At 32.5% G+C, this 15515-nt stretch overlaps 2 protein-coding genes across 2 annotated transcripts; one reads left to right on the forward strand and one right to left on the reverse strand.

Annotated features, from left to right (window-relative positions):
- Positions 1-204: 204 nt before the first annotated feature.
- Positions 205-8377, reverse strand: LOTGIDRAFT_230727 (hypothetical protein; the record flags this gene model as incomplete). The annotated part of the gene is made up of 5 exons (XM_009049854.1): positions 8172-8377; positions 7507-7680; positions 3949-5030; positions 3650-3717; positions 205-242 (listed from the first exon to the last, which is right to left on the reverse strand). Exons 1-5 carry the CDS (start codon positions 8358-8360, stop codon positions 205-207), a joined length of 1551 nt encoding a protein of 516 aa, XP_009048102.1. The 5' UTR covers positions 8361-8377.
- Positions 8378-11705: 3328 nt separating this feature from the next.
- LOTGIDRAFT_212966 (hypothetical protein) lies at positions 11706-14647 on the forward strand. The gene is made up of 3 exons (XM_009049855.1): positions 11706-11823; positions 12192-12303; positions 12989-14647. The coding sequence occupies exons 1-3, from the start codon at positions 11754-11756 to the stop codon at positions 13065-13067; spliced, it is 261 nt and encodes an 86-aa protein (XP_009048103.1). The 5' UTR covers positions 11706-11753; the 3' UTR covers positions 13068-14647.
- Positions 14648-15515: the final 868 nt, after the last annotated feature.

Raw genomic sequence — 15515 nt, forward strand, 5'->3', positions numbered from 1 at the left:
TATATATGCCCCCATGTGGGCATAGAAAAATATAGTATCAATGCATATGACTATCATTTCATGTTTATTCAATAATTTTTCTCAAAATCTGATATTTATTATAATGTGTGCAAAGAAAACATCAAGCGGTCACAGTGGCAAGAAGATATGTAATTCCAGCACAACCGTTATCAAGGTGGTTTTTACCTGGTGCAGTGACAATCATTATTGCACTTTAAAACAAACCAATACAGACTGTGAATCTGAAAAAAAGTTAAAATAATTTAAAAGTATACTACCTCTTAGGATGAGCAAAAAATTTATAAACTTGGCTAACATAAGTCTTTGTTCATATGGAGACTGACCTAGTGTCAAAACTATACAACAGAATCCCTCTATAATGCAATAAATCCATAATTGCTTAGAAGCGTTTTTCAATCATTACCTAGTAAGCTTGTTTCAAAATAACTTAGTTTAAAGGGACAGATTCACCATTTTTCGAGGGTGATTTATTTTCGATTTTGAATATGTAAATTGTCTACAGAAGTACTAACTGGAAATGATGAAAATTGCATAATTTTCTGAAATAGCGATTAAAAATCATCTTCAAACCATTTATTATATTTTTTTTCTAATGACTCTTTTCATTATGATACATTTACCAGTAACAGCATTGCATTGAATAAAGATCGCAGAAGTCGGAAGACTTATTATGAGATAGATTTGATGAAAATAGATTCTTTTGGTTGATAAAAACTTGAGTAGTTTAAGTTTTAGCAAAGATATGACCTGTGTCTGTAAAAGTAGTTATTTGTAATATGATTCTTGGTGTTTAAAACTGTGGCCTATGTGGTGGTCATAAACTTGTACATGCTTAATTGTTAATGACACTGACAGATTAAACCTTTCTCGTAGTGAGCAGATTCTATGGTTTGTTTGTAGGAAGAATTTATCATGAACAAGGGCAACAACTCATATTTATTTTGCAAATGACTATTTTATTTTCGAATTTTACCTTCACTTGTTTTTCTAAAAGGGCTACATGCTGTTTTCTAGTCAAATTTGTTTAATGTAAATTGGTACCATTTTGACCAACCAGAAATAAGCCCTCGACAATGGCTATTTTTCGATTTCTTCCATTTATCAGCAGAAATACTGATCTGAATTTGCTCAAACTTTTTTGTTTATCACTTCGCACTAATGACATAGCAATTGAAAAAATCGACAATTTTGACATTTGTCGCTGACTTTTTGAGTTTTTTTTTTTAACCTTTTTTCTTCTACAAACTTAAGGAGGGAACTTAAACAATTTTCGAAATTTCGATATCACCTCCGCTTTTGATACTATTCACTTAAAATTTATCATTCAACTTCCAGAAATTTTAAGATATTTCAAAAATTGTTTTTGTAATACATTACAAATGGTCATACAAAAAACTTCAAAACATCAAATCCGACCAGGATGTAACAGAGTAGCCACCATATGCAAATGTCAAACTTTTGTAAAATTCCAAAATTGGGCCTCAGGAGAAAGAGCGCTTTTCATAATTTTGGTCTATCTGGATATCACAATCGATTTTGCAAAAAGATATTTAGAAGCCGATTTTTTAATTTCGATTTTGCTTCTTATATTCTGGTTAAAATTTTTCGGTAATGGCCAAAACTTCAAAGGCACCTATTTCGTGACCTTGACCTTTGGTGAGTTTGTGGCCTGAACAAAATGTGTTGCCCTTGATGATATGTATCCAGTGATATACTCATATGTGCTGTCCAATGCTTACTTCCAGTTGTATAACTGATTGAAAAATATGATTTTTATTTTTAAAGAGCTCTCTTTGAATCTTTCTAGTGTTCATATGCCCTTAAAATGATATATGTGGGGCCATGCCGATTACCGAAACCTGTATTTCATCCATACAATTAAATTTACTTGCAACCTTGATACAGTTGAGAGAACCTCATTTAGTGTAAATAGTTTGTAAATTTTCCCCTAATTTGTATTGTATCGTATTGTAACTATATTTGAATGGTAATGGATTTATATAAGCTTTAAAGCTTGTTTCCAAAACCAAATGTTTATCTATATGTATATTGTAATATTTGTAATTCTTGAATAAATATTGTTTTTTTTTTATGTCTGTCTTCTTCCTTATTATGATTCCGTTAAAAACGTGTTGTATTTCTATCTTCAAATGGTGAAGCGTTGAAGGGTTACAATACTCATCGAAATGTCGTCAATGAAATAATATGGTCCAGATCAAGCAAGAACACATCATGGATCGAAAGAAGTGCCTGTGATCCACCCATTTCAACATTCACTGATCATGTGGACAACAGTTGTTTATAGTATTCTTTGATCTTTCTTTGATCTCAATGCCCCTTGTTTCCATTTAGAATGTACTCATAAAATTAATCAGTGGTGTTACAAATTAACTGGATCTTGTTGTTTTTAGTCACTTAATCTTATAGTAAGTTTATTCAAGTAGCTTTAGATTACTGTGAATAATAGATTTACAAAAAATCTACTACTGTCCTCAATTTTTTCCCGCACAATTATATAGGTATTTGTTTCTCATTTGCCATGTGTATTGTGATGAATAATTTGGGAAAAACGAAGGATAATATTAAAACCCTGTATATGTGGTAAGCTATTCAAATTCATGCAATACATGACAACAATTTCAGACAGCATGACATTTGTTATTCTTACTATAAGAGCCATACAAATTACTTCGTGCGTGATCAAATTACATTTTGTTACCGCAATAGAGTGTCTGTCTTTATGGAATTAATTGCGTTAAAATAACACATTAATATACCTATTTCAGTTTAGTAATTTCAAATATATTAATACAAAATATTCTCAAAACGATCTTATAAACATAACATGGCAATGAAAGAAGACAAAATGGCGGATCCTCAACATCGATTCACGGTATTTTCGAAGGGGGAAAAAACTCAAAATTTAATTCACTGTGTATAGTGCGCACCCCTTAGGGCCCATTTTGGGGTAAAAAAATGCGCATTATATTTGGTATTTATTTCTGGTTGAAAAATATGAAAAATTTGAAGGGTCGTATATCGTGACCATATGACAATTTTGATAGCTCTCGACAAGATGTATCCAATGGGCAATTCATTTTTTTCGTACGGTGTTTACTTCTAACTTCATTGCCATTTGAAATAGATGAATTTTATCTTGATAAGAGCCAAGGTCCTTTTTGTAAGTCATTTGTGGTCTAAATGATAAAGGTTATTTGTACAAACAGTAGGTAAAGGAATATTAATATATGACGTCATGTTGAGCGTATGTTTTTAAAATTATGTAAATATTCTGTAGAACAAAACACAAGTCTCGTGACAAAATACTTTGCACACAGTTTTAAGCGTATATATCAAAACTGTTAAGCACCGCTTCAGAACCATGTGAAGCCTGTGGATCTAGTATTTTTCTCCCTTTCTGATTTTCGATAGGGTTCAATGAAATTTAATGTCACTCTTTTATAAAAGGATGATTGTGGTTTTCTCCGATTATTATTAAACAAACACTCTTTAATTAGCAGAAACCAGGCTAAAAAGACTTTCTCAACCAATCCTGGTTAGGCCTTGACTGACTGACTCCAGTTCGAATTAGCATATCACAGGAGGTAATAAAAAATATATTACAAACCTGGATATAACATGTCTGTATCATGTAAAGATGAAACAACCCATTCACAAGCATCTTCTGTACTGAATCTAAAATATAATAATCATTTATAACCATATAAATTCTAAATTTCACTATTTGTAAATATACTAACCTAAATGTAATGCCAAGCCATATGTTTACAGCTTGAAAGTCAATCTACAAACTATACAAAAGGCAATACCTAGGTATTTGTGGTATGACTACATTTTCTATATATATAGAATATATGTAGCAATAATTGTTTTGGCTATATGATAGAATATGTAACTGGAATCTACCTATATCTTACGGCATATTTGCCATCGATAACCTGAACTTGACTTTCTTCAATCTGACCAAAATTCCATAAAGTGTCATCAAGAATATCTATATCACAAGCAATGGGAATTCCTTCTAACTGTACCACACATGGACCAGTAATCTTCCAATCTAACATAGTATTACTAGTAGGCTGAGTGTTTTTTTGGCTATTTTCTAAAGCACAAGCTCCAGTATTTGTAGAATTGAGATTATTGAGAGTACTAGTCACTGTAGGTTTCACTTTTGCCACTAAGTTTTGTTTACCACATTTAGAACTATCCAATATTGATTTTGGTATGCTAGGGAAACCCTGAGAGGCTTGAGAAATATTTTCCAAGTCTTCCAATTTATTTAAACTGTGTGGGCGCGAGAAAGAACCAAAAGTATTAGAGACAATGTCTAAGTTGGTTGAAATGGTATCAAAACTGTCATGAGGTGTATATTCTTGACATATATTCCCATCAGAATTGCAGTTCAGTTGATCTCTGCTATCTACTCCAGAGTGAGAATTTAAAGTTTTGGCTACCACTGCAGGATTAAGATCATCATTTTCCATAACGATGGAAAAATTCAAATTCACAGTTCTACCCGGATTAATGTTTATTGACTTCATAGAATTTGCCCTCGTAGTTTCAACACCTTTACGTGGAATTGGAAATCCCTTTCGGGAAGAACTAACAGTCTTTTTTTTATCAGAGATCACAAAATCTGCAATGTTTGACTGGTTAGAATTATGATTAACAAACTTAGATTTGACACCTTTCTTATTAGGTTCTGATTTTATCCACTGTTTCGATGAACGTTGAACTTCTTTTGGTTTTCTTTTACCAGGTTTCTTTTTATTAGCTGCTACCTTGAAAGATGACGATCCGTCTGAATCCTGACTACCCAACAGAGGAAAATCATCAACAGAGTTGAAATTATAATGATTTGGTTTAACAAATGGTCTTTCTGGTAGTTTGATATTTCTTTGGGATGGTAACAATATTGATTGACCAATAACATCGTCAGAATCACTTAATTCACAGTCACCAAACATGGAACTAGTTTCTGAACAACCCTGTAATACAAAAGAAATAATATAAATAGCTGGTCTAAGCTGATAAACTCAAAATAGGGTCTATCATTGAGTTATAATATAGTAAAAATATAAATATCAAATGATATATATTAACAATATACTTTCACTTTCTATGTATATTTTGAACAAAGTTGGCAAGTGAAGAAGGTGCAGATTTTGTCAAATAATTTCATGCTTTAATCCTAATCTAAAAGATAGCTTGCCAGGCAAGGTAATATACGCCCACTGGCAGCTTTGATTTTGAGCATAAATATTTGGCAGTCCAGTATCACTAGTATGAAATATTCAACCTTTAGTCATACACTTCTTTTGAACTATTTAGGGCGATACTGAATAATATTGAGTATGAGTTATTGCCTTAGTTCTTGAAAACGTGTTCAATCTTTAGCTCGTGAAAACTCTAGAAGACAAATATTCAATCTTCAGCGCGGTAATGAATAATAAAAGCAAGTATTGTCAAAATTCGGCAAGAATCATGCCTTCTAGAGTTTTTATGAGCTACAAATTGAACGAGTTTCAAGATCAAGGGCAATAACTCATACTAAATATTTTGTCAATTTTTCTCATTTTCAATAGGCTTTATCCATGGGTGAAAACAAACACTCAAGCCAAATTTCGTTAAAATCCGTCAAGAATTGTGCTGCCTGGAGTGTTTACAAGCTTAGAATTGAACGCGTTTTCAAGAATAAGGGCAATAACTCATACTAAATATTTTTCAATTTTTCTGATTTTCAATACAGTTTATCCATTGGTGATAACCAACATTCATGCCAAGATTTGTCAAAATCTGTCAAGAATTGTGCCTTCTAGAGTGTTTACGAACTAAAAATTGAACGCGTTTTCAAGAACAATGGCAATAACTAATACTAAATATTTTTCAATTTTTCTGATTTTCGATAGGATTTATCCTTGGGTGATTACAAACACTCACACCAAGTTTCGTCAAAATCCATCACCAATTGTCCCTTCTAGAGTGTTTACAAGCTAAAATTGAACGAATTTTCAAGAACAAGGGCAATAACCCATACTAAATATTTTTCAATTTTTCTGATTTTCAATATGGTTTATACATTGGTGATAACCAACACTCATGCCAAGATTCCTCAAAATCTGTCAAGAATTGTGCCTTCTAGAGTGTTTACGAACTAAAAATTGAACGCGTTTTCAAGAACAATGGCAATAACTAATACTAAATATTTTTCAATTTTTCTGATTTTCGATAGGATTTATCCTTGGGTGATTACAAACACTCACACCAAGTTTCGTCAAAATCCATCAACAATTGTGCCCTCTAGAGTGTTTACAAGCTAAAATTGAATGCATTTTCATGAACAAGGGCAATAACTCATACTAAATATTTTTCAATTTTTCTGATTTTCGATAGGGTATATCCTTGAGCGATAACGGGTGTTTACGAGCAATTGTGGACGGACCGACGGAACGAGGGAAGGAAAGATGTGACGGCAAAATACGCCACCCATTTCATGTGGGCGTATTAAAAAAAGACTTAAAGATGGGTAACATACGCCCACTGGCGGCTGTCAGAAATGATAAAACAGTATACTTTACTGCCAGTTATTTATGCTGAGAAATTCCACCAAATTTTAAAAACTCAATATCAATAACCCAAATACATCTAATTATCTCATCAATATACATGATCACACCATGTTTCATTAAAATCAATTGAAAACTGTAGTCTCTAATGTGTTCACAAACAAATTTTGAGGCATTTTTCCTAAGTCATGGGCAAAAAAACGTTCATCGAAAGACCATCTAATTCGAACTTGACCAAGACCTCATCAATATAAATGATCACAGCAAATTTCTTTAAAATCAGTTGAAAACTGTAGTCTCTATTGTGTTCACAAGAAATATTGACTGACCAACGGACAGACAGACAGGGGCGACATCCACATTTCCATATAAGAATGCTAAATCTTGTATAAATAAAGAGTAGAAGTGTTCTAATGACTTTGTCTCACATGTCCATAATTAATTCATAATTAGCTAAATTGGAAGAGAACTACCAGCGAAGTTCCAATGGGTGACCGATCAAGAAAGGTCAAAAAGACGTTTTGTGTTTATCCAGACTGTACATACAAGGACATTTATGATTTATTAAACTTTTAATTAATTATATGCAATAAGAACATAATGATATGATTAAGAATACATGATAATTCATTAGAAACACCAATTACTCAATAATAGTTTGCTTAATTTGACACTAAAAAACACGGAAAACCATCTTTAAGACTATCATTAATTATTACAGGTAAACATAATCTATACATTTTCATATCAAATTTTCATCCCTATTCCTACAGATGGAATCTGTCACATATTAATGAAGTATTAATTGATGTAATAATATCAAGGCGTGACTGTATTTTATGTCAACATAATATTGTGGCCATAGAGAAATAAATAAATAGTAGTAAATAAGACCTACATCAATGGAGATGGAATCTATGGTAGAAGAGGTATCAATATTCTCTAAACAATTCATAGCATCATTAAAATCTTTCTTCAACCTCATAAAGTGATCCTCTCTTTCTTCTAACATCTTGGCTCTCCCACGGCCTCTACTCTTAGGTAATGCATTAAATGCTGCTTGCATGTGAATCTACAAAATGGTCAAACTTATAAACAAATAAGATAACATTATTGTTTTTTAATACTAGTATATATTTCGGTAAAAAAGACAAATATAAGCATTAACAACTTAGATTCTCACAGATCCTGTCTACCGGCTGTTCTTAAGTCAAACCTTTTGGCATTGATTTATATTACTGGATTATCTGTACCAGCTTGATTAACTGTTATTATGTGGATAGACAACTTAAATCAAAGTCACCAACGTTAAAAATCAAAAAACATTACCATTAATGAAGAGTTAATAGCCTATTTGAATAGAATTGACATCTATAGTTAAATTTTGGGGTGCCGATATTTAGTTTTATTTCAAAATATTATGTCCTAATCAACTCAGATCTGCTTAAAAACTAAGGGAAACCTTGAGAATCTGTAACAAATTATTGCATATATGCGCAAAAATTTTAACAGTATGGATGAATATGTCCTTTTTCCAATTTATCTCAACATTGTATTATTCACCTTATTTGAAGATACATCTTTACTTCTAATACCGTGAGGCAGACGTGGTATACCAATCTGTGTTAGGGTTACACCTCGACAGTATGTTTTAGTAGTGATATCATGTTGCTCACTCTCTGTTTCTCTGTTATCTTTCACAACTGAGAAGATATCAATATAATCATCTATCTCTGGTGGAGTCCACTTCATCTTTATACCTCAATAACCTACATTCCACATTCAAATCATATCATAAGAAATTATACTTGTCTTAGACAATGAGCATTTTTTTGAGAATACTATTCTCATGGCTTACAGAAATCTGCACTTTGTGAAACGAAACAAAACGAAATATCAGCACTTTGCGAAATATTTATTTCGCAATTCAGGCAGTGTTTACCTTTAAACCAGGCTTGTGAATATCGTATGACGGTGACACACACGAAACTTTGAACTTGTATTTTTATTTCTTTCATGGACGCAGGTTCCCCCCCCATCAAAAACCCAGGGCTAAGCTTGGTTGAGTAGAGTGTCTGTAATGGACGTAAAATAGGCACAATTTGGCATCAGAACGTAAATGTTCTCTGATGCCAAATTATGCCTACTACACGTCCATTAAAGACACTCTTCTCTTTCAAGCCAGTCCCGTAGCTTGCCAAGTACTTTTAGGGAGCGAACATGCAATGAAGGGGGGTGGCAGTTTAGGTAACCCCTTCCCTCCCCTCCTCGAAAAACTTTAAGAATTGATATGCTTTGAAGTGGTTCCCTCTATTAAGTTATTGCTACGTTTATTGCTTCAAGGATGCCAATTGGAAGTCTGAAAATATGATTTTCTGAAGTCTGTGGATCCCTGTAGATAAAAAATTTAGAAGATAGCTCGTCAGAAATAATAACATAACCTTTAGTGGCTTAATAATGAATTTTCAAATAAATCTTAAAATCATCTATAAGTCAGTTCATCAAATTATCATCAAATTCAAACATGAATAATGTCTCTGAGCACACAATTGCAATAACTCTGAAACTGTTCATCATCCGAATATTACCAATTTCTAACTTGATTGAGATCTCATCAATATATTATATGAATATCTAGTCTCATCAAGATCAGATAAAAACTGTAGTCTCTATCATGCCTACAAGCCAAATTTGACGTGTTTTTACAAACACAAGGGCAATAACTCTGAAACAATTCATCCGATTATTACCAATTTCGAACTTGACTGAGATCTCATCAATACATACATGCATATCATGTTTCATGAAGATTGGATAAAAACTGTAGTCTCTATCTTGCCTACAAGTCAAATTTGACGCGTTTTTACTAAGTCAAGGGCAATAACTCTGAAACAATTCATCCGATTATTACCAATTTCAAACTTGACTGAGATCTCATCAATACATACATGCATACCATGTTTTATGAAGATTGGATAAAAACTGTAGTCTCTATCTTGCCTACAAGTCAAATTTGACCATTTTTACTAAGTCAAGGGCAATAACTCTGAAACAATTCATCCGATTATTACCAATTTTGACCTTGACTGAGATCTCATCAATCCATACAAGCAAACCAAGTTTCATGAAGATCGGATTAAAACTGTAGTCTCTATCGTGCCTATAAGGCAAATTTGACACGTTTTTACTAAGTCAAGGGCAATAACTCTGAAACCGTTCTTCCGTTTATTACCGATTTCTAACTTGTCCGAGATCTCATCAATATATACATGCATACCAAGTTTCATCAAGATGGGATAAAAACTTTAGTTTCTATCGTGCCTACAAGTCAAATTTGACGCATTTTTACTAATTCAAGGGCAATAACTCTGAAATCGTTCTTCCGATTATTACCAATTTCAAATTTATCCGAGATCTCATCAATATATACATGCATACCAATTTTCACCAAGACCGGATAAAAACTGTAGTCTCTATCGTGCCTACAAGAAATGTGAACGGACGGATGGACGGACTGGGGCAACGGCAATATACGTCCACATTTCCATGTGGGTGTATAAAAATTGTATTTCTGAAACGTTTATTTGTATAGGAACTGCAGGGCCACAATAAGAAAATTTTGGGAATTAGACGTCTGTAAACCCAAATTCCTGACATTTCCCAGCAAATTTGAGTTTAAAGATTATTTTTATACGCCCACACATAAGTATGGGTGTATATTGTGGTTGCCTCTGTCTACTCTACAGGCTATAATTCTCTATAGATTCTTTTGATCTTTTGTATGTGTGTCAATATAATTATGAAGATGTGCACTATTGAATTTGGTGATGATGCGAATATTTTTATGGCATAAAACTCTAATATCGCGTTCATAAAACTCTTGATATCGCGTTCGTTTTACAGTTCACATTTAACTCTTTATCAAGGCATATGGTGGGCGTAAACGCTTGTGAGACTTGCCGCAAGCCTATGTTTATAGTGTCTGAGGGATCTAGTCTAGACGCCTGTTAACGCAATTTCCTGTTTGGGGTTTATTTGTATAGGGACTGCAGGGCCAACAGAAGAAAATTTTGAGAATCTGTTGCCTGAAAACGGAAATTCCTGTTATTTTCCACCTAATTCAAGGTTCAAGATTAATTGTATAGGGTCTGAGGGATCGAGTCTAGAAAATTTTGAGAAAGAGACACCCACAAATGTAATTTCCTAACGAAGTTTAAGTTTATTTGTATAGGGACTGCAGGACTTGCAAAGCCAAGCCAATTTAAGCATGATCATTGGGGCAAATACATCAGATTGAAATCACAGAGTCAAATAACCCTTGGAAACCAAAAATATCAAAACTGGATACTTGCTAGATAGAGTGGATGGAACGATTATTCAACACTGATATATTAGTATTTCACTACAAAGATGATGACGAAAGGCTACTGAAAATTGAAGGTAAACACGTACATACATATCGTTTTACTGTTTAACTCTCATCTGATTTCTGCACTTTGCAAAAAAAATATGCTGATTTCGCAAAGTGCTGATATTTCGTTTCGCAATGTGCAGATTTTGCTAAGTACTGTAAGCCTATTCTAATCTCACTTTAGTTTAAGTCAAACACAGAGTTGGGTATATATTTTGCCTAGAACACTAATAGACATACTTGTTGACCTACCATTAGGACAAGAGTTCGGTGAACTCCGCTTCTAGCCTACGATCAAGGTTGTCATTAGGCGAAGATAGGATAGAACTCCATCAGATTCATAGATATAATCATAGCATAAAAATTCGAAGTCGAAGCCAGATCTACATTTTCTAATTTTCATGTTATTAGATTGAATGAATTACACTGTTGTGTAAGTATTCAATTTAATCTTTAATCTACTCTTATCAAAAATATCTGAGCACTGTTCTCCTAATGAAATTGTATATTTACCCTACGACAAAGGGATGCCGGACCCTTACCTGTACCAATTTTGTCGTCTTTTTAAGTTTTCCTCCATGAGAAAATAGTTAATCAGAGTTATCTTTTCTTAAGTATTTGATTGGCTGTTAAAAATAGAATAGCCAATGACAATGTTAGGAAACATTACCTAAAATAAAAGTAGCGTTCATGTTTCGAGGAAAAATTTCTTTTTAATTTTTCCCAAAAGTGTTATGGCAATAAATCAGCCACGAGTGAAACAAAGACCACCACTAAAAGGCAGTTTTCCCCTAGATCATGAAGGTAACAGAAATATATGAATTACTTTCTGAATAATTGCTTACTACAGAAACAATGTACATGTATTCTGTTTTCATTGCCAGTTGGAGCATTTGTCCTAGAAAAATGATTTGTACCCCGACTTCATTTCTAACAAATTTAGAAATTCGATTTTTGTACGGGTATGAAAGTGGTATTTTTAGTGTAAAAAAAAGTGCATTGAAATGTGTATGGACTATTAGTTTTATTGGAAGTTAGAGACACACAGACATCAGATTGAAAATTGAAATGGGCAAATCAATACTATCAGTGTTGATAGTGTTCCTAATGTACAAAAAAAATTTAGAATGCTACAATCATTCCAACTTTTGCCAGATTAATATCATTTTCAGGAGAATGTAAAGAAGAAATCAAAAAGTTCATGAAATGTTTAGAGCAGCATGATAGTAATCATGGAGAATGTAGACATGCTTCTAAGGCTTATTTACAATGTCGAATGGATAAGTAAGTATAACAAAATAATAGTCAATCAAATTATTTACAATGGCAAGATATATTGTACTGTATTTTTTTTTTTTAAAATTACTACTTTCTAGTCTCTGTATTAATCTACCTCGAAGTATCGAACGACCATTCAACAAGTGCAAAATATGGCTGTTAAATTGATCCTGGGTCTACTAAAATATGCCAGCACCACAGAGGCGTTAAAGGAGCTATACACGTCCATTTGTGTACAAATGTTTAAATTATTTGGCTCCAAAATATTTATTGATCTCTTAAATCTAGATATTAATCTGTATTGTACAAGATCTTCTACTTGTCTTAATCTTTGTGTACCAAAAACAAAGTATAAAACATTTGCTGATATGTCATTCTGTGTAGTAGGACCACAGTTATAGAACAAGTTACCTGAATAGTTAAAAACTTGTAAATCTGTTGACTCATTTTAAAAGACACCTTTTATAAGAACCTTTACCTAAAACAAGTGTGAGGGAGAGGGTGTGTGCGAGTATGTATTTGTATAGATATTGACTTTTGTAGATATATATGTGTTTGTAAAGTTGAATGCTCACGTTGGAGCAGTAATGAGCGCTATACCAAGTATCTTATTAGTGTGGTGTCAGTGGATGCATATGAAAACATAGTTCATGCAAGGACAAGTAATCCCCCAAAATACTGTTTTTTATAGGAATTTAATGACAAAAGAAGAATGGTGGAAACTAGGATATAGAGATAATGTTGTGGATAATAAACAAAATGGTTGCTGACATCTATATAAATTTTGTATGCAAGTTGTGGAATATACATAGTAACAATGTCTATTAATTGAAGTGTGTTGATGTTAATAATCTGTCAAAACTGATAGATTTAATAATAATTTCCTGAGTCATCAATATATTTTCATACAAAGACTTTCCATTGGAATCAGTTTGTAGTTACCGGGAAATATGTGTATTTTGATTAAGGCAGACAAAGTAGAACATTGTTTAAAAAAAATTGTCCTTTGATTACACATGCGGGAGGGGTATATCAAGAGAATCAGAAATTGAAATTAAAATTTTATTTGGACATTATATACCCTGGATCAAAACTAGATCTCTTTGAAGGTTTTTTCACTTCAGTAGCATTTATTTTCTTGTCCAAAGAAGTTCCCTGTTTGCTCAAAGCATCTTTTGAAGGTTTCTTTTGTTTGGCTTGTGACATTTTCTCTAATGCTTCTTCCTGCATTTCTTTAAGTTTTTCACCTAGTCTGAGTACTGTGGTGTTGGGTTCATCGTCGGAAACATTACAATCCTTATTGGAGAAATCTACTGACTCTTCCCTTTCAATACTATATTCATCACTAATTTCACTTTGTTTATGAGAGTTTGATATATGTAAATAATGATAAGTCAGACCTAATAATAAACTATTAGTCAACCTATTTTGATCAAATTTTGACAATGACATAAAATATTTCCTTGGTGTTGATGAGATCCTACATCTATGTTCAGATTCTCCTTTTAATATCTGGTTCATTAGAAATAAACCACTTGTCTGTTCATTGCCAACAATTAAATTGAAAAACCGCCCCATTGTGTTTTGTTTACATCTAACTACATTATAGTCTAATGAATACAACAGTGTCAATAACATTGTTTCTACTGTTGTCATAGCCAATGCGCGGTTAAGATATTGTTTTGATGGGCGAATAACAGTTTTTTCCAAAAGATATAAATCAGCTACTGGTAAACACTCTTTCATTTCTTCCAACTAAAAAGAAAAATAAGACTCAACCATTTTATACACGACAACATTCAAAGCAAGTACTCATACATTGTCTCAGTAAAATAGTTCCATAAAAGAATCAATTCTCAATTTTCTGCAACTATATATTACTTAATGTTCTGCAAATACATCCATTGTGTGCAACTGGCTGTCATTTTGCTGGTGGTAGTATTTATGTCAGGGCAAGACAGAGGCATTTTCTTGAGTTTGTCCTATTTTTGTACCAGTACACCTGAATTTCCCTGCACTCTGGGAATTGAATGTAAGAGATTAAGCTTATACATCAATTTGTTCAATTTGTTCAATTGGGCCACAGACTTCAGCTTGTAACTTATTTTTTAAGAAATTATGTGAATGTCACCTTTTTCTTAAAACCATAATGAGAAAATTGTTGTGTACCAAATAACTGTAGGTTATTCCACTCTATCACATTTAATTTTCTATCTAATAATGTCCAACCCACTCCTCCAATATCTATATCAAATACAGCTATTAAGTTAACTTTCTGTAAATATAAGAGGTAAAAATCATCATATAGATTTTGTTTCATGTACATTTTAAGAATACAATCCTTTACATTTATTTAGTCTACAATTAAGTAAAAAGATAATTTTAAGATAATCACTGACTATAATGCTAACTGAAACGTCCAAATTTGAAGCAGAAAAAAAGGACGAAAAACTCTATTTTCTTATTTTATTTTACACACATATCAATTGCAAAAAGGGGACTATCCAGTTTGCATTTATATCTATTAAAAGCCAAGGGCAGCTTTCAGAAATATACCAGTCTTTAGTGAATTAAATATGAATTTTATTATTTTAAAGATCTTCATAATACATTAATTGTAGTTGTTTATTATATAAGCTTATATTTTTCCACAAAATCTTTTTAAACCAATACCAAAACAAATTTTGACATGTTTTTCTAAAGATCTCATTATTATAAACACCAAATTTCATTTTAATCGGATGAAAACGTTGGTCTGTATTGTACTCAAGTCAAGAGCAATTACTCAAAAACTTCATCAAAAAGTCAAAAGATCTAATAAATATAAATCATTATACCAAACTTCATTAATTCGGATGAAACCTGTTGTCTCTAATGCTTACAGAAAAGTGGATGGACATTCCATATGGGCAACCACATTTCCATGTGGGCGTATAACCTAAAAGGCTAACCCATTTACCAATCGGTCAAGATCTTGTCATTACATACTGGCATAAAAGGCTCAGATACAAAATGTACTTAATCGTGTTCCCAAGACAAGAGTTTGAATAAGTCCGGGTGAAAAAAAAAGTTTGTAATGTGGTGACAACAATATATGTTGATACTCTAATGTAGGCTTATAAAAATGTTGGGAAAATTTAATAATGTTTGGCTTGAATGAAAATATGAAATCTACCTAAGCATCATAAATAGAATTCAAAATGGATGATTTAAAGTCA

Source organism: Lottia gigantea, assembly GCF_000327385.1.
Source record: "Lottia gigantea unplaced genomic scaffold LOTGIsca_14, whole genome shotgun sequence".
In the NCBI taxonomy this organism is placed as follows: domain Eukaryota; kingdom Metazoa; phylum Mollusca; class Gastropoda; family Lottiidae; genus Lottia; species Lottia gigantea.

Bases quoted from the DNA above. Each gene is read 5' to 3' on its own strand.
- LOTGIDRAFT_212966 (XM_009049855.1), top strand. From the start codon at position 11,754: ATGGCAATAAATCAGCCACGAGTGAAACAAAGACCACCACTAAAAGGC. The intron at 11,824-12,191 runs GTAACAGAAATA...TATCATTTTCAG, and splicing joins TTTTCCCCTAGATCATGAAG to GAGAATGTAAAGAAGAAATC. The intron at 12,304-12,988 runs GTAAGTATAACA...TGTTTTTTATAG, and splicing joins TTACAATGTCGAATGGATAA to GAATTTAATGACAAAAGAAG.